At 50.3% G+C, this 19,479-nt stretch overlaps 1 protein-coding gene across 2 annotated transcripts in view; it reads left to right on the forward strand.

Annotated features, from left to right (window-relative positions):
* LOC144104904 (uncharacterized) overlaps positions 1-19,479 on the forward strand; it is a 29,089-nt gene that overhangs the window by 2,223 nt on the left and 7,387 nt on the right. Inside the window, exons 2-3 of one of the 2 annotated variants that reach the window (XM_077638140.1) lie at positions 7,732-7,890; positions 10,235-10,508. In XM_077638140.1, the coding sequence (XP_077494266.1) occupies positions 7,732-7,857 (126 nt within the window). In that variant the 3' untranslated portion in view covers positions 7,858-7,890; positions 10,235-10,508. Of the gene's footprint in view, positions 1-7,731; positions 7,891-10,234; positions 10,509-19,479 lie in introns of those variants that run through there. The other variant, XM_077638139.1, reaches the window with a different exon arrangement.

Consider the following 19,479-nt stretch of genomic DNA (forward strand, 5'->3'; position numbering starts at 1 on the left):
CAATGAAAGTAGGATGCTGCATTTTGTTGAAACTGTTCTGCTTCGGCCATAAAAACAACTTTAAACATTAGCACCTTTTGCTAGTGGCATGTGAATTGCCTGTTGATGGCTGTTTTAACAATGCTGTGTGTTGCATCGGAAGCCTTAAGCACTTGCCAGCGTAGTTAATGGAAACATTGCAAGGTAAACAAAGTTCAGAGAAGAGAATACATGTGACAGGTATTTCTTTGCCTCACTCGACCACTTTCACTGCTTCAGTTGTTTGGTGAGGGCTGCCAGGGATTACACTGCTATCGGAGTTATACCCCGGTCACACAGGCACCGAAAAGGCCTTTGAAAATCAGGTCCTTATATCGAAAGGCGTAAGGAGTGCAGCTACACGGCACAAATGTTGCGCCTTTGCCACTAAGGGCCTTGGAGGTGAAGGCGCCTGTCAGAGACCTTTGGAGCCCAAAGGTGCAGCCTTCGAGAACCTACGATCGCAGTGCCCCCCAACGTCAAAAAGTAAAAGCAATAAAAAATTAGATACAGCCAACAATGTTTGAAAACCTCTTTTTCTAAATACGAAAGGTGTGTCTGGCTTTGCTTTATGTATGGATGTTTATATTTTATGCCCAGATTTCAAGACGGTGAAAGTGTTGCAGCAACACCGATTTCCCTGGTGGCAAAGGCAATACACAAAACCTGCTGCTGCAGATGAGAGTAGCTGTTGCAGTTTTTTTAAGGAAGCAGTTAGAATGAAAAAATTGTCTGAGCTCAACGAGTAAACAGAATAAACCACACATTAATTTTAAAATACTCACTTCAGCCGCCTTGAGCACAGCAGCGGGTTACTTAGCTTAAACGACAGTTTCACCTTTGGGCTGTACCGTGTAGCTGCGTCGCTGCCCCTTTAAGCCTTCGCTCCTTTGGTGAAAAATGGTACCTTTGCTGGAAAGGCCTTAGAGGAATGCCGTGTGACAGGGGCATTAGAGTATAGGTCCTGTCCTTTTCAGAGTGTGCTGCAGTATGTGAAACTTGTCAAGTAGCAGTGATGTGATTGCTGCGCCAAAAGGCAAAGCCTGCTACATGCTGCTACATTACGATAAATTACAAGTAATCTGCGACACGCTTGTGCCAAAAACCATATTTCCTTACGAACAAAATTCTCGGGTGCCGCGTGTTATCCCACCTCTCCATTAGGCAGCTCTAGTGGAAAGAAATTTTTCCGAGAATCCTTCTGTTGTTACGTCTCGCCTACGACGCGCGGTATAGCCGGCGCGGATGCAACGGACGCCGCGGCTTCGTTCAAAGTGGCGGTCATTTTGGGCCCGTTCATCGCTGCCGCAACGCCTCCCGCCAAGCCCGTCCAGGCAGGTTTCAGTGCCACGTGTCGTGCGTGCGTGCGTGTGTGTGTGTGTGCATGTTGGTGCCCACGCTTGTCAAAGCGCGGCAGCCGGGGAGAGGAGCTCCCCAACTGGGAGGCGAGGAGGTCTGACCGGCGCCGGCCCGGCGGGCGCGCACGTCACGTCTGGACATGTTCAAGCGTCGCCGCATCGGACGCCTCTTCCCAAGCCGTTCCTTCTTGCCCTCGACTCCGTGGGTATAAAGGGAGCTGCCCCGGACGCCAACGAAGAGACTTCGATTTCTTCCTTCGAGTAACGTGGTCGCCCTGACCGGCTGCTCTTTTGCGATGCCAGAATAAACAAGTTGTTCTGTTGCCAGTCGACTCATCCTTTGCCGGGACCTTCGGATGTTTCCAGCTTTGCCCCAGGCCGCCAGGCCAACGCTACCCTTGGGGCTTGCAACCCATTTGCAACAACTGGTTGCCAGCGGTGGGATCCCGACAACGGAGGCCAGCAGCGAAGATATGCGGTCAACTGTATGCTGAGCAGCACAACGACCATCCGGGAGCAGTGCAACGAGCCCTGTGTGATGACTGGTTGCCTGCAGCGGAACGACTGCGCTGAATTCTTGGCTGCGAGGTTTGGTGAGTGCGGGACTTTCTTCTTCTGAGTTTTGCCAGGCTTTTGTTAGTGTCAGAAACAGAGCTGGTAATTGTGGTTGTCGTTGCTGCCGGGTTAGTTTGCGGCAAGACAATAGTAGGCAGTAGAGAAAGCAGCATTCGGAGCAGCCATGGATTTGAAGTCGTTGCGCAAACCGAAATTGCTGGAGCTTGCAAGAGAGTTGGGTCTGGATGTCTCAGACAAACTCAGAAAACCAGAACTGCTAAGGGCTATTCTTGAGTTGGAGGCTGAGGATGACGAGCTGTCGGAATGCCTTGAGACAATTGAGGAGAGGGAACAAAAAGAAAAAGAGAAAAACGAGCGCGAACGTAAAGAGCAAAAAGAGAAAGACGAGCGCGAACGTAAAGAACAAAAAGAGAAAGAAGAGCGCGACCGTCAACACGCTTTGGAAATGAAGCGTCTCGAGGTAGAGATGGAACGCGCTCGTAATGGAAGTCAGGCACACGGTGCAGGAGAGCGGGTATCGTTCAAAATGACTGACCTGATGCGGCCGTTTAAGCTTGGAGAGGACATTGGTTTGTTCCTGGTTAACTTTGAGCGAACGTGCGAGAAGCAGGGGTTCTCTCGGGAAACGTGGCCACAGCGCTTGCTCACTTTGTTACCCGGCGAGGCGGCCGACGTAGTCGCTCGCTTGAAGAGAGAGGAGGCAGAGGATTTCGACCAAGTGAAATCGAGTCTGCTAAAAAAGTACAGGCTGTCAGCGGAGGCGTTCCGTCGGAAGTTTCGGGAAAATGAAAAAGGCAGAAGTGAGTCATATACAGAGTTTGCCTACAGGCTTCTGTCAAACATGCAGGAGTGGCTCAAAGAAGAGAAAGCGTTTGGTGACCACGAGAAAATTCTGCAGCGTTTCGGGCTGGAACAGTTTTACAGTCGGTTACCTGAGAACGTGCGGTACTGGGTCTTGGATAGGCCAGACGTTAGTACAGTGGCTAAAGCCGCCGAGCTAGCCGAGGAGTTTGTGACGCGTCGGGCTCGCGGAGCTAAGGACGGTCAAAAGGGTGAATTTGGCTCCAAGTCTGAGAGGCCAAAGTTCACACCCATGAGAGCAAGGGGGGACACACGTAGTGCGGATGCGAGTGAAAGCAGTCCGACCGAACGTAAGGAGACGGCGGCAGCCGAAGCCGAACGCAAAAAGCGGTTCGAGAGGAGGCAAGCGCGCGTGTGTTATACGTGCCAGAAGCCGGGTCACTTTTCGGCGCAGTGTCCAGAAACAAAAAGAAAAGTCGTGTGTTTGTCATTATGTAGCACTGACGAGAACATGAAGCTTCTCGAGCCTTACATGCGAGACTTCCTCGTGAACGGGAAAGAGTGCCGAGTGCTTCGTGATTCCGCAGCTACAATAGATGTAGTTCACCCCTCTTACGTAGAACCCGATATGTTCACGGGCGAGTGCGCATGGATCAAGCAAGCCGTGGAAGCTCATAGCGTGTGTCTGCCCGTAGCAAAAGTGGTTATTGAAAGACCTTTCGGAGCAATTGAGACGGAGGCCGCAGTGTCATCTATGCTACCCCCCCAGTACCCGTACCTATTTTCGAACAGGTCCGATCACCTCCTGCGCGAGAAGGGGCTTTTGTTTGGTGAGGCTAGCGTTCAGGCCTTAACCAGATCGAGAGTTCGGGAGCTCGCTGCAAAGGCAGTAGTTGCGGGGCCGACGTTGTCGAACAATGAAAAAGGGTCGGAGGCACAGCAAGCTGATATTCCGAGCACGTCCGAACTGGATAAAATTGAGCCTGTAGCGTTGAAGGCACCAGGTACTGGAGAGGAAATGCCCGACACGGGAAAGTTAGAAGAGCTTCCGGTCGAGCTTCCGGGACTAAGCTCAGTGACGAACAGGGAAGACACTGATCAGGTCATTAGTGACTTACTCAGTAAAGCACCGCTGTCGCCTGAGCAGAAAACCGAACTACACCAACTCTTACAAGAGTTTCAAGGTCAGTTCTCTGAGAGGCCTGGTAGGACTTCTGTCCTTACTCATGATATAGAACTTACCTCACCAGAGCCAGTACGATCCAAGGCGTACCGGGTGTCACCCCGCCAACGCGATATTATGGAGGCTGAGGTAAAGAAAATGCTACAGCTCGGTGTTATTGAGGCGGGTGAGAGTGATTATACCTCCCCTTTGATTTTAGTTGAGGTACCGGGCAAGGAACCTGGTCCTTGCGTCGACTACCGCAGGCTTAATTCCATCACTAAGGATCAAATTTATCCGATCCCTAACATCGAGGAGCGCCTTGAGAAAGTTAGTAGCGCTCAGTTTATTTCCACCCTAGATCTTGTCAGGGGTTATTGGCAGGTTCCACTTACAGAAGAGGCTAGTAGGTATGCGGCGTTCATTTCACCAATGGGAACATTCCGTCCTAAAGTTTTGAGTTTTGGTTTGAAGAACGCGCCATACTGCTTTTCAAGCCTCATGGACAAAGTGTTGCGGGGACAGGAAGAATTCGCTTTACCGTATTTAGACGACGTAGCGATATTCTCCGCATCCTGGTCTGAGCATATGGCACACTTGCGGGCAGTGCTAACCCGCCTGCGCGAAGCGGGCTTGACAGTCAAGGCTCCCAAGTGCCAATTAGCACAGGCCGAGGTTGTCTACCTCGGTCACGTGATTGGACAGGGTCGTCGCCGCCCCTCTGAAATAAAGGCGGCCGCTGTGCGAGACTTCCCGCAACCGCGCACGAAGACCGATATTCGGTCGTTCTTAGGTGTCGCCGGCTACTATCAGAGGTACATCCCCAGGTACTCCGATATCGCGGCTCCCCTGAAGGATGCTCTAAGAAAAACAGAGCCCCAAACAGTTGTCTGGAGCGAGACAAAGGAAAGAGCTTTTAGCGCCCTAAAAAGCGCCCTAACAAGCCAGCCTGTGCTACGATCGCCAGACTACACAAAAGGGTTCGTTGTTCAGTGCGATGCTAGTGAGCGAGGCATGGGCGTTGTACTGTGCCAAAGGGACAATGGAGAAATGGAACACCCCGTCCTGTATGCTAGTCGTAAGCTGACCTGTCGTGAGCAGGCGTACAGCGCCACCGAGAAAGAGTGTGCGTGTCTCGTGTGGGCCGTTCAGAAATTGTCATGCTACCTAGCCGGCTCGAGGTTTATCATTGAGACGGATCGCTGCCCTCTCCAATGGCTGCAGACCATCTCTCCCAAAAATGGCCGCCTCCTGCGCTGGAGCCTCGCTTTGCAACAATATTCCTTTGAGGTGCGTTACAAAAAGGGTAGTCTCAACGGTAACGCCGATGGCCTAAGTCGAAGCCCCTAACGTAGGAATCCGCCTCAAAGTTGTTTGTTACTGATGTTTTCTTCCTGAGGCAGGATTTTTAACAAATTGCTTTTGTTTAGTGTTTCAAAGTGATTATGTGCTTTCTAGTGCAATTTTCCAATTTGTGGACGCGTTCTGAGTGCTGCTTGACTACTGTAAGGAACTAGGCAGTAGTATAAAAGGGGAAAGAGCCTGGCAGAGCTTAGTGAGGGTTGTCTCGTACTTGCTAACTGAGCGGTTGCGTTTCGGCGTAGTTCTAACGCTTGCTGGGAACGAGCACAAAAATGGCAACTCTCCTGAAGTGACTTTGCAGTGCCCTGTGTGATCCTGAACCTGAGAACGAGGCTTTCTCTGTGCGCTGCGCTCAAGCAACGTCGAGGGACGACCGGTTTCGATTATGAGCATCATCGAGCGACATCCCTCTGGACAGCGGATGCAGTCCCCTGACCATCGGGATCTCCTTCTCCCGGCGGGGCGGTCTGTTACGTCTCGCCTACGACGCGCGGTATAGCCGGCGCGGATGCAACGGACGCCGCGGCTTCGTTCAAAGTGGCGGTCATTTTGGGCCCGTTCATCGCTGCCGCAACGCCTCCCGCCAAGCGCGTCCAGGCAGGTTTCAGTGCCACGTGTCGTCGTGCGTGCGTGCGTGTGTGTGTGCATGTTGGTGCCCACGCTTGTCAAAGCGCGGCAGCCGGGGAGAGGAGCTCCCCAACTGGGAGGCGAGGAGGTCTGACCGGCGCCGGCCCGGCGGGCGCGCACGTCACGTCTGGACATGTTCAAGCGTCGCCGCATCGGACGCCTCTTCCCAAGCCGTTCCTTCTTGCCCTCGACTCCGTGGGTATAAAGGGAGCTGCCCCGGACGCCAACGAAGAGACTTCGATTTCTTCCTTCGAGTAACGTGATCGCCCTGACCGGCTGCTCTTTTGCGATGCCAGAATAAACAAGTTGTTCTGTTGCCAGTCGACTCATCCTTTGCCGGGACCTTCGGATGTTTCCAGCTTTGCCCCAGGCCGCCAGGCCAACGCTACTCTTGGGGCTTGCAACCCATTTGCAACACTGTCAATCCTTAACATATGTGGGTGGGCATCATGCTGGCTGACCCTGTCACCCCGCGTAATGCAAAACAGAGAAGCGAAACAGGCCTGCAGCATGCAGGGATTTACTCTGGTCATCCTGTGGAGTGAGGGCACACTGGAAGTGCGCAAGGCTCAGACATTCACAAACGACGCCGGTGCTGACCTTCGTGTCCTTGCTTTGCTGAATGGGGGGAAAAGGCATGTTACTGCAAAGTTCTCAGTGGTTGTCGATTTTGGGGTTTGCTTCATTGCTTTATCAAAAAAAGACGGATAGTCCCGGATAATTTTGCTCACTCACGTCAAACTATCTCCCTGCTGCATGGTTCCCATTCTCCAGCGCATAATCAACAACAACAAATTCAATTTTGCATCGTGGCTTCTTCGCCTGGCAGGTGGCGCCGTGTTGAGTAAGAAGGATGCACCATGCTTGCGAATCCATAACGCTGAAATTGAAACTTTCGAGAATGTGAATGGACTGGGTGCGGCGTGCACATCATGCTGCCGTCACATTAAGTCGGGTTGTTGCGAGATTATGGGATTATAGCGGTAGGATAAAACTTGAAAGTAAAGTTTTAGCATAGTGCGATCTGCATTCCACTATCGTGAACCACATTTGCGGTGAGTTATCTGCGCAGTGCACAGGTGGTTCTGAGGAGCGTACACCTGCCATTGTGCAGGCATAGTTGAGTCTCAGCGGAAGCGGATCACGGGAACTAGTTGCTCTGTGCTAAAACTGTAATAACTCGAATATTTTTCTCTTTTATTCATTGATTTTCTTTTGAAACATAGTTACTATGAAAGGCAAAAGATGGCTGCGTCATTTTTGTGTCATATATAAGCCGCAGCAAGAAAAAATCTTAAAAAAACAAACACAACCTATGCACTGGATAATGCGGTATGTATATATTTGTGCCAAACGCTTGCTTTTCCGTGCACATAGACACCTTTGGATGCTCCAAAAGCTTCGGCCAATCACATTACTGAAGCAGGTTCTGTAGTGGGCAGGCTGGGCAGCCTCCGAGTGTGTACTAAGGGAGGGGAGGGGTGTAGAGGTTGGCAGAGAGAGTCGGGTGGGGAGATAAGCTGGGCAAGGAAGGCCTCAACAGAACAGTTTGGTCAGCATTATTCAAACACCACTAGGGCGGTCCTGTGGCAGATCGAAAATGACAGATTCTGTGGCATCAATAATAGGATGTCAGCGTAAGAAAGGCAGTGGCAATATTTATTTGGCCATTGTCCCTTAGGACGTTCTCTTGCCTTTGGCTGGCAAGAACAAACTAGAGCTTGGCTCTGGTGCGAGACACGATGCAGGCTTGGCTGCATTACGTTTTCGGTGGTGTTGTGATGCCGGTGCTGCTGCTGCAATGCTCTTTCTGTGTGTGTTTGCAAGGACGTGGGTGACTCGAGCGATGAGGATGGCCCAGCCGGGGAAGGACCTGTGGTGCCTCACCGGCCGCCCCAGCATACAGCCAGTGGCGGGCGTCGCAGCCGGCAGGACCGCAAGAAGCGGCGCTGAAGCTATTGGTCTCTGTCATATCTCTTCCCACAGGTAGTGGTCACTCCGATATGCTTTGAATGGTCCTTTTTTTGCCCAGGATTTTGACTAGATGATGAGCTTGTTATGTCATGCAAACAAACATTGGTATCGTTCCTTTGTTAGTAAGAGTGTCATCCTTGAAGTACCTTAAGGAGGGATGTGGGTTTTGGTAGTAAAATTTTATAATTTTTTTGCCATAGAGTGATGAATTTTGACACACTTATTGGGAAGTGCACTAAATGAGCAAATACAAATTTTCACTCATATTTCTTCAGTAGTTTTGACATTATAAATTTTTACATGATTCATTGCTGTACCAAACTTGACAAAGCTTTGCATGCATGACAACAAAACAAATATAGGAGCCTGTAGTCGCTTTTAAGTTTTGCCCAAAGGAATGGTTAGTCAATGACATTTTCCAAATATTTTTAGAAGCGTGATTGTTTTCTACACGGAATGTTATATCCATGCTTACATAATGTGAAATGAACAACGGCACAGACAAGGACACTAACAAGAAAGAAAGAGACACCACATGCGCACACTACCAACTGTTTATTGCGCAGAAAGGTGGCATGTTTAAACATTCAGCTCAAGCATGTGACTTCGCATTATCGCTCCGAACCCAACACGTGGAAAAAAAGCATCAACATCAGGAAAACTAAGAAGAAAATTTAACCCCTGCAAAAAAAAGTAACCGATTCTGATAAAAGGAATTAAAAAACTTAAAGGAGGGGGCCATCTTTTAGCAAAAGCAGTGTCACATAATCTTAGCAATAGCAGAGTGATACATGAGAAGCAAAAGCAGTCATACAGTAAAAAACCGATAACAAATAACAATCGTAGCGAAATCAGAGTCAACCAAAAGAAGCAAAAGCAGTCAGAAACCAAAAAACAACAAACACTAAAAAGATAAACCCAATAATGAGATAAACAGACAGCCGCTAGAAAAGGAGAGCTGAAAAGTCGCACTGAGCATGATGTCACAAAAAACTATCAAGAAATAAAACTTCATTTCTACGGAGGGATAACAAAGAGTCCCTAACACAAGGCTACCCTTCTTTTTAATCATAAAAGCCTTTTTTATATATATATATTTGATTTGTGTATTGCATAATGTACTCATTATCGCCTTGTCAAGTTAGTGGCAGTGTGAAAAAAAGAGGAAGTAATTCAGAAGTGTAGGAACTTCACTGCATAAAGAATGTATTAAATAACACAATGCAACGAACCTCATAAAAATCCATGAACCCATTGTTGTGCTTTGTTTTATAGAAGCATGGCAGTCAGGTCAAAAAACACTTTTGAGGAAAGTGGCATTTTCTTGGAGATCTCAGCCAGTTATTGCTATGTACAGTCACAAAAAAACATTCCTTAAAGAACGATAGACACGAAATTGTGAAGCTCAGAAAGAAATACGGCTACCTTCCTGGTTAAACAGAAATGCCCTTCAGGCAATAGTAACTCTTCCTTTGGCCGAGAAGATATTTTAATTTGGTTTTAATCACACACTGTACAAAGTCCTCACCATTTAAAACCCAGCGGTAGCGACATCTCCACGAGTAGTTGATGTGACATTAACAATGTGAGATCATTCAGATACGTATGACGCGTTGCAGAGTGCTGTTTGGAGTCGGGTAGCAGCATCCCACTGCTGGAAACCATTTGTCGGGGTGCAGGGGTTCACTCAAACCCGGGCTCCTTCGGGTAGCGTGTCCGAGCCTTTGGGCTGAGGAAAGATGGAACTTGAAGGTTGAGAAAACGAAAAACACAAGTGGGTTTACTGGCATATCGAAATAACTTGATTACATAATTTAGAAAAGAGAGAACAAACAGTCAAGAATTAAAAGTTCATAGCGTCGAGCGACTAATGAGCCTTGTCGCCAAGGCTCAGAGCATTCTTTCCGGCTCAGGATGCTTGTTAAATACACTAAGGCTTCGCCCCTTTCACCAAGCGTTAGCGTATTGAACGCGAGGCACGGATCGGGAGGGTCATCGCACATGGCACGCGGAGCCCCGTGGGAATGGGTGAGGAGGATTTGGAGGTCGCTGCTTGAACGTTCACCCAAACACCGGCACTTCTCAGTCATGGTTAATTTCAGGAAGGCGCCTTTGTCTTCTTCCATTGTCGTCTGGCCACCATCGGTTGCATCTTGCGAGCAAACAGACAAAGAGAAGGTCATCTCCCCCCCTTCCTGAAGAGCGTGGGAAAGATTCGGGAGGCGGGTTGCCACCACATCTTTTTTTCATGGGGTCCTTGCAGAGTCAACGATCTGTCGAAATTGCCACTACCACGTAGTCATCTCGGTCGATGAATCTTCGCTTTAATCGCTGGTGTGGATCCCGTTCATAACAGCACCCCCGCCGCCAGGCAATACGTCTGGAAGATGAGCTGCTGCTACGCGGCTCGGCTGACTGGGCATGTGAGAATGGGCTCTCGTTCCGCAGTCCTCCAGGCCACTTCTCGTCCTGGTGTCTGAAGTCCAGCTCCGGGAATTTTTTTGCGAGGCGAGGCAAATGGGACCACAAATTCCAAGCCATACACAACAAAAGCAAGTGCTATCTGCAGCCCACTCGTCCCGCCAGATCATCACCAAATAAAAACTGATTACGCTGCAGAGATCTCTCTGAAATCCCTCTGAAATTAATTTTCCTGAATTTTCCTGAACGCACACGAAGCGTGAACTGGATGCTAGGTTCAGGTGTTCGGACCTCTCCAAAGGGTTGTCATCATGCGTGACACGTCAAGACAAAAGGGAAATTTATAATTGGTTTGGAATTGGTCGGCAAGATGGAAACGATTTCGGACGTTACCCGGGCAGGGAGGAATCTGCCGAGAGGTCAGACAAAGACCCAATTTTGCCCCAACCTATTTTCAATTTGTAACCCGCACAACTGCGGTCTTCCTTTCTGTCCTTCATGACAGCAATCACTACGACACCTGCCGTAGGTGTGCGAAACTTACGCTACGGCACCTGCCGTAAATGCGCAAAACTTCCATACTTGACACAGCCTAAACATACTGCGAAACTTAAATACTGCACATAACCTTACTTGCAGACCACATAACAAAGCTGACAAAATTACACCTCAGAAGGCACTGTAGCTGCAGAGCTCGTTTCCTTTACTGGTAACAGTTTAAATGCAACACTTAGCTATTTTACAAAACAAACAATTCGAAAGCCACGTCACTGAGTCATAATCAAGAAGCGTAGAAAACCCACTCAGCTATAAACCTCAAAAAAACTTCCCACAGGCGTATAAATACAAGAAGAATGTATTCCTGAAATCTGTCTGAAAACTGTGTTGGGACTCAAGGAAGGTACTTGTTTCTATTCTTCAGCAGCGCCCTTCGCGGTCACAGTTGGACAGGGGCTTTAGCAGCCGGGACACAGCACAAACCGAAGGTCTTAAGTGTGCTTTGACACACGCGAGTTTCAGACACCACGTGACAGTGATTCGTTCCGCACCCAGGCCGCGCATCTCTAACACCTGAGCCGCACTTGGAAAGTTGAATGCGAGGGGGGGACGAATGAGTATGAAAGCTGCGTGCCTTCCTCTCTCGGTTTGGGAATACCCTTCGATTCTTTTTTTGACAGGCACGCATTCTGCGGCGTTCTTTCGTGTGATAGCAGTACATGATTCTCTGTGGCCCGCACTGAGTTTCACTCGTGGTGCAAGCACTTCCGGAGTGTCGCCAGAATGGGGCAGGTGGCTTTCGCTTTGTCCGAACCCGTCTAGTCAGTCTGGCCTTCGTGCGGTGCCAATCGCATCTGGAGTGCAGGGGTGAAAGTCTTGGACGATTACACTTTTCACCGGATTTCACCCTTACCATGTTTTCGGCCTGTACTTCTTTTCTGTGGAGACTACCCCTTGGCTTGGCCAGCTTGGCTCTGTATGCGCGTGGCCATTTTCCAGAAACTGCCAGTTAAACTTCCCTGCTCTCCTTCTATGGGGACGTCTTTTAGCAGTACGAATAGTACTTCAGGTCTTCGTCCGGCGACACGTTGCCGGTTGGGGCAGCAATTCCAGCTTCTCAAAGCAAAACTTATTTATTAAAGACGTGATTGAAATACAAGGTGGTGATGACAAGGCAGTTTAAAGAAAAGGCTGATAAAGAAAGGCTGTTAAAAAAAGGCTGTTAAAAACGGCCGAGCTTGAGACTCGGCGCGCTCGTTTCAAGTCGTCGTTTCCCGCGGGTTTTAACCCCTTCGATAATTGGGCGGAGCTTGAGTAATCTAGCTCTCGCCCAATTTGGACCAATAGCAAAGCAATTGCATCGTATGTACTAGTGGGCGGAGCCCAGGGCCCGCCCCAGGCATGATAGCTCCTGGTAGCAGGTGCGGGGGGGGGGGCATTGTCCCCGTGGGCTTCCACTTAACACCTCCCCACCAAGAATGTTGGGGGGACACTTGCTGTACAAACAACATACCGAAGCCCACAATAGCACAATGCATCCAGCCTTCAACAACATACAAAACGCGCGAAAGCAAAAGGGTCCGGGCCCCCACTGGCCGCTGTACCAGCACAAAAAATACCCTTCTGCATCCTACTAACAACTGAAAGAAAAAAACATGCTAGGGAAGATACCTTCAGGCATGCAGATGCAAGCACAATTCTTAGTTACGGTAACACATTTCAGGTACAGGACGACAAGCAGAAATGAAATCCTCTTGTAAAAGCATTAGAACAATTTCACACGCAACAACATGGAACGGAATACCGAATGAACAAAGCATACAATGTCTCCAGTTCTTATGAAGTGGCATATACACCTCAACACGATCCCGACGAGGGCAAAACAAACCTAATGACACGGTGCTCTTCGTCACACATTGATTAAATGTCACAAGGGGAACAGTTCACAGAGGACACAATTAGCCCACTGGAATGAAACTGTTCGATCACTTTCAGAGTCACTATTCACGTTCCCCCACTCTCACTCACTGCCCCATCGTGTGCTCGAGCCACAAGGAATATTTACGCCTATCGCAACCTGGCAGTGGCAAAGTGGGTTAAGGCTATGGCCATTATGCATTTGTCCCTATCCCCCAGGATCGAACATGTCTGTTTGCACGAAAGTGTACATTGCGCGCTTCAGGAAGCACCATTCTCGCATTCGTCCTGCTCTGGGGTTGTCTCTCTCATCTTCCTCGAAGGAGAGGCCGACCGTCTGCGCATATGGGGGGCAAGCCTCCGCGAAAGGCTTTAAATGCTCGTGTCTAGAGAGCCTCCTAGAACATGGCATGGCCAGCTCACTGAATTCATCAGCGACCTCTATTTTTGCGATCCGCCTGTCGACAAGACCAGCAAGGAGATCGCAGCATGGATCGCGCTTCGCCTCTATCAGCGGTAGTGTAACTTCGCTCGTTCCAGGGCATGGGGTGAATCCCCCGTCGTCACTGCTCTGGTTCCCCTCATCTAGAGCCAAGCTTATTGCGGCGTTGAACGAGTCTGAGTTTTCCGGCTCTGAACAACCTCGCCTACCCAGCTGCTGTGGTGCTGGCTTCTCCAACGCGGCTTTGAAGGTTGTGCATGCTGTTGGCACGCACACGCCAATTTCTCCCAACGCTGTCTGGCCTACCGGTGCTTCTACTGGCAACATTTCACACTGGGCAACCCTTCCGGCAAGGCAGTCCGTGCCGCTGCGTTCCTCAGCGCCATTAGACTCACTAACCACATGCCCGGCTATCTCGCAACACTCGGTCTGCACAGTATGACCCCTGTTCGAATTTTGCCCAGGCACGTCCGTATAACTCACCTCCACCCTGGGAATCAAGGGCGGTTGGTATGGGTAAACACCCGTGTTTAACTGCACAATGTCTGGCTCCTCGACGCTAACGACAGCTCCGCTGTTTGCAGGAACCCGTGATTCCTCTTGTCTGTTCTCAATAGGCACGGACTGAACTACGCTGCTGCTGTCCTCTTTATTCGACTCATCTATCAGCATTTGATCAGCGTCCTTGGCGATGATACAGCACGGCTGGGCGTGTGCCGGCTCCTGCAATACACGCGCTGCTCTCCGCGAGCGTTGCTCCTCTGCAATCCTTTTCTTTGTCTGCCGTAGCTTCTCTTCGGCTATCGCTAGCTGACGCTTGAGGTCTCGAATAATGGCGTCACCTCTCTCCTTTTCTATGGCTCGCTCGGCCTCTGACATTTGCACTCGCTCATGGCCATACCCATACTCACAGTCATATTCACTCTGCCAACTGACTGTAGCCATTGTGCCTTATTTTGTTCTAACCTTACGGCTCAAGTACTCCCGAGGCAAGTAAAGTGAGAATGGGGAAACTCACTCCATTGTCGGGCTGTCGGTCATGGCACTTGCTTCGTGGCAGCAGCAGGTCACGTCCTGAGGCGCAGAAGTGTGGCCGGAATCTGGCTTGAAGCAGGCCCTTCACGTCCTCCCGGCCTTCAAAGTCGCCAGCCGCAGGCGCTCCGTCGGTCCGCTTCCTCGCTGTCAGCGCTGACGTGGAGCCTTGACTCCGAGACCTCGCCTGGACTTTGGTCCCCGGGGCTTCTCCCCAAGATTTTCTGCTCCGTCAATCTTCCGGAAGGTACTGCTTCCAACCGCTCTGCAGGAAGCCGCTCAGACGATCCTGGTCACGGCACCAGTTAAACTTTCCTCTGCCCTCCTACCGAAGGGAGCGGCGGTTAGCAGTACGAAGAGTACTTCAGGTCTTCGTCCGGCGACACGTTGCCGGTTGGGGCAGCAATTCCAGCTTCTCAAAGCAAAACTTATTTATTAAAGACGTGATTGAAATACAAGGTGGTGATGACAAGGCAGTTTAAAGAAAAGGCTGATAAAGAAAGGCTGTTAAAAAAAGGCTGTTAAAAACGGCCGAGCTTGAGACTCGGCGCGCTCGTTTCAAGTCGTCGTTTCCCGCGGGTTTTAACCCCTTCGATAATTGGGCGGAGCTTGAGTAATCTAGCTCTCGCCCAATTTGGACCAATAGCAAAGCAATTGCATCGTATGTACTAGTGGGCGGAGCCCAGGGCCCGCCCCAGGCATGATAGCTCCTGGTAGCAGGTGCGGGGGGGGGGGGGGGCATTGTCCCCGTGGGCTTCCACTTAACACTGCCCTTGTTCTATCTTGTGCACCTCCCTATCTCGCGGTGCCCTTGCCGTTCACATGTGCTCTTTTACTCGGCACCGAGCCACATTTTCCACTTAAACTATCGGCTCGTGCTTTCGATGAGTTACTGCTGTTCGTAGCCCCAAATTGTTCCGACTGCTCCTTACTTGCCGCTGAGCCTAGCACCTTGCTCTCCTGAGGCCTGCTATCCAACCCTACAACCCTAACTCTCTGGCCCGCAACTCTACCTGAACCAGACTCTTTGGTTAACATTGCGTTCTGGCCTGGGGCTTCAGCGGCGCACTAAGGTGACTCGCGGTCACTCTCTTTACAGCAGAGCATCTCGAACACTTGGCTATTATTGCTCGCCAGCCGCATCAAAGGAGGGTCTCCTTTGATTCCCTCACTGCGCTGGCCTGTGAGTTCACTGCTCTCTTCCTGAAAGAAAACATATGCCTCTGAATCGACAAATGCTGCCCCTGCAGCTGCCGAACTGGCGTTCGTTTCTGGGCTTAAATCTTCCTTGCCGTTACTTCCCTGAGCAACGGCCGTGTCCCCAGCTGACCAAGCGGGGTTCCTAAGCTGGTCGCTGACACACAGATGGGAGCGCTGCGCACTTCCATTACTTCGGACTTTAGAGTCCACCTCTAAATCGACAAATCCTGCCCCTGCACCTGTCGAACTAGCTAGCGTTCTTTTCTGGGCATAATGCTGTCCTCTCATTACTCCCCTGAGCAACGTCTGTGTGCCTAGCTGACCAAGTGAGGTTCCTAGGCTGGGCACTGACACACTGATGGGAGCGCTGCCTGCTTCCATCACTTCGTACTTTGGAGTCCGACTTCCCACAAATGCCAAAATACATGTACAGAGCGCTCTTCGCTGCCTCATAGTTGTCGGCCTCCTTTTCGGACAGGCGCGCTAGTACGCCGCCGACATCACATGGGAGGGTGGCCTACAGCAACGTTGGCCAGTAGCTCTGGTCCAGCTCCTCTTTAGCTCAAATTCGCTCGAATTTTGCGAGAAAATTTCTGAAATTTTCTCCTCTTTGCAAATTTCTCAAACGGGCTCTCGCTCTTTCCCAATTCTGCAACTGAACTCTCTTCTCTCTTTCTCTCTCTACTTTCTCTAGTTCAGCCCGTATCACGCTACACTTCACCTCCCATTCTCTCTCTCGTGCCTCGCGAAGTTTTCGCCTTTCCTGATGTTTTTCCTCGCTGTGCCTTCGCTCCAGAATCATTTCTCAAGTTTTGTCTGCCTCCTCGACTGTCACCACCTCCCCCCGCATAATGTCCAAAATCGCTTCTCTTGATTTAGTGGGGCCTACTGGAATGCCCAGATCTTCCAGAATTTCAAGGAGGTCCTCTACCTTTAACTTATCCATCGCGGATCACACCTTGTGCCGCTAATCCCCACTAAATTACAAGCTCCAGCTGGAAGCGATCAAAACAAAAATGCCAAGTTTTCATTACCCAGTGTCACATCTTCGTGCACATTTGCGTGCACTCCCAGACACCCTTAGAGCGTGGTGGGGCAGCGGTCTCGGTCACATAGGAGATGCCCTCGACTGTGCGTGGCAAGCTCAGCCGGAGACCAGCTACCAACTGACAAGGGGGTTGGTCGTTTGGTGCCCAGCTTTCGCCGGTCGCAAGCCAGAGAATGGGTTGGAGCCAGAAGTTCACAAAACAAAACAAAGTTTATACAGCAAACAGACGATACAGAGGATTTCACAATCACTCGTACGAGCACATACAATGTGATTTACAAACACAATGCAACCAGTGCAAAGTAAGTCATGAGAGATTACAATTCAGCCTTTGCACCTAAAGTGCACTAACACAGAGAGAGACAAACAAACAAAACACAATTTGTTCACCGGGCGCTGCGGCAGTCCAACGACCTGAGGAGCACGACGGGGCCGATCCGCAGAATGGCGCATGCTGCTTCGCTGGTCTGTGGCTGGGCGAGTGGTGCTCTCCCGGGAGTCGAGCGGGCGCGCTTCTCGGAAACTTAAACGGTGGCTCGGGCTAACAGACAGCGGTTAAAGCCCTCATTTATAGGCGAGGTCCGTGTCTGTTGGTTCTTCACGCCAAGGCAGGCGCGCACATACACGCAGAATCAACTGCACAAGTTCCTTCTCCTTCTCGCGCCGGACGCGCGACCCCATTGGTCGAGCAGAGAAACCGCCTTCCAGGAGATTCTGGGTCCTTCTCGCTATGTGAAGCCACCGGCGCGAGAGCGAAAGGGAGAGGGTATCACTTTAGCGAGACAAGGTTACTCCCTCTCCATCGAGAATGAGTAGAAACTACTCGGACGTTCTAAAGAAATTGAGGGTGCGCGCGGCCACGTTTCCTTTGGGGCCACGTCGGCAAGCTGGGTGGAAAGGGCAGCAGCACACGCAGTTATGCACTATCCGCGAATCCTTCCCCGCTTTTTCTGTTTTATTTTACAGCGCGCGAGCACGATTGCTGCCGCGCAGCGCCGTTTTTTTTTTTTTTGAATATGCGCCTAATTTTGTGACACCCAGAAAACCAAAATCCCACACGTAGCATCTGCCTGTGCTAGTGCGGTCTGGCGAAATGAGTGGCAAACATCATGCACTCACCCTGTCGAGTATGGCTGACGCCGTCAGTCCTGTAGCTTCCATCTAGTTGTTGTCGCTTGTGGCTTCAGATCCTCATCCCTGATCCACATTGGTTGGGGAGCCCAGACTTCGAATTTCAATTCCTCACACAACAGCAACATGTCCGGCTTGTGCAGCTTCCACACATGTGGTCATGTCCCGAGATAGCTGGTCTCTTAATGGCCGATCGTTGTTGCCGCTTGTAGGTTCCGATCCCTCCGCTGGTCATGAGTTGTTAGGGCGCCCTGGCTTCAGATCTCACCGCTGATCACCAGTTGTCGTGGTGCAGGGGTTCACTTGAACCCAGGCTCCTTCGGGTAGCTTGACCGAACCTTCGGGCTGAGGAAAGATGGAACTTGAAGGTTGGCAAAACGAAAAACACTAGCGGGTTTACTGGCACATTGAACAAACTCGATTATATAATTTAGAAAAGAGAGCAAACTGTCAAGAATTAAGAGTTCATAGCGTTGAGTGACTGTATGAGCCTTGTCACAAACTCCCAGAGCCTTCGTTCCGGCTCAGGATGCTTGTTAAATACACTAAGGCTCCGCCCCTTTCACTAGGCGGTAGCCCATTGAACACGAGGCACAGATCGGGAGGGTCATCGCACATGGCACATGAAGCCCCGTGGGAATGGGCGAGGAGGATTCGAAGGTTCGCTGCTACTTTGCCCCAAGCTGTACGTTCATCCAAACACTGGCACTTGTCAGTCACGGTTAATTTCAGGAAGGTGCCGTTGTCTTCTTCCCCTGTCATCTGACCACCATCGGTCGCGTCTTGTGAGGAAACAGACAAAGGGAAGGTCATCTCCCCCCCCCCCCCCCCCCTTCCTGAAGAGCGTGGGAAAGATTCCGCAGGCGGGTTCCCAGCACATCTTTTTTTTTCCGTGGGGCCCTCGTAGGTGGGGTCAACGATCTGTCGAAGTTGCTGCTACCACGTGGTCATGAATCGATGAATCTTCGGTTTGATCGCTGGTGTGGATCCCGTTCATAACAGGGCCGTGATGCACAAGGCTGGATCTCGCAAGTTGTGACCTTCTTGATCAGTGCTCCACAAGGTCCGTGTGCGGGTCACTGGATTGTGTACACACGTGATCACAGTCTTGCCGCCAGGGAGTGCTTGTGTGACACTCATGCAACTTCATGTCCCGCCATGCTCATGCTCTCCGGAATCGAAACCGAAACTGACTGTGTTAAATTGCCTGGTAATTAATTACGTCGTGCTCAAGGTTTTCAGGTCGAATTTCCACTGTTCTGGACCACTAGCTAGCGATTAAAGCAAAAATTTCTAAAGAAAAGAAATGCTTGCCGATAGTCCATTAAAGTCACTTCTGGGCTGTTTCCAGGGAAAACCTTTCAGGATATAATTAGAAAGATGTTATAGATACAAAATCTGGAGTTTTCTACTCTTTGATTTTCTTTTGAGATTTTCATTGTTTGAAAGCTGTGTCCTGTGTCCCCCCCCTAAGGGGGCACCAAGGCCAACTTCATCCATCTGTTGTTCTCACCTGGAGAGGCAGCTTTACATCTTAATTCCTTGTTATGTCCTGTCGGGAATACATTGGGCATAATTGACTGTGATGTCTGGGTACGCTTTATCCAATCGCATAGGCTGGTGGGCATTTTGGCACAAGTAACGAGATGAGAACACAGGGAGGGTGGCTACACTGCAAAGTGAGGATGCATTTTTACGTGCTCATTGCACAAGAACCTAAAGAGAGCAGTAAATACACTACATATACAACTCAGTAACGAAGCGGCAGATGCCCCTCAAATGATACCATCCAGTTAATGACATCTACCGATTCTCTTGGTGTCATGGTTAATCTCCTTGGATCTGCTAGCATGACTTCAGAGGGAGCACCAGATGGAATGGGATCAACTATGGCTTCATTGGATTAACCGCA

This window comes from Amblyomma americanum, chromosome 9 (assembly GCF_052857255.1).
Source record: "Amblyomma americanum isolate KBUSLIRL-KWMA chromosome 9, ASM5285725v1, whole genome shotgun sequence".
Classification (NCBI taxonomy): Eukaryota; Metazoa; Arthropoda; class Arachnida; order Ixodida; family Ixodidae; genus Amblyomma; species Amblyomma americanum.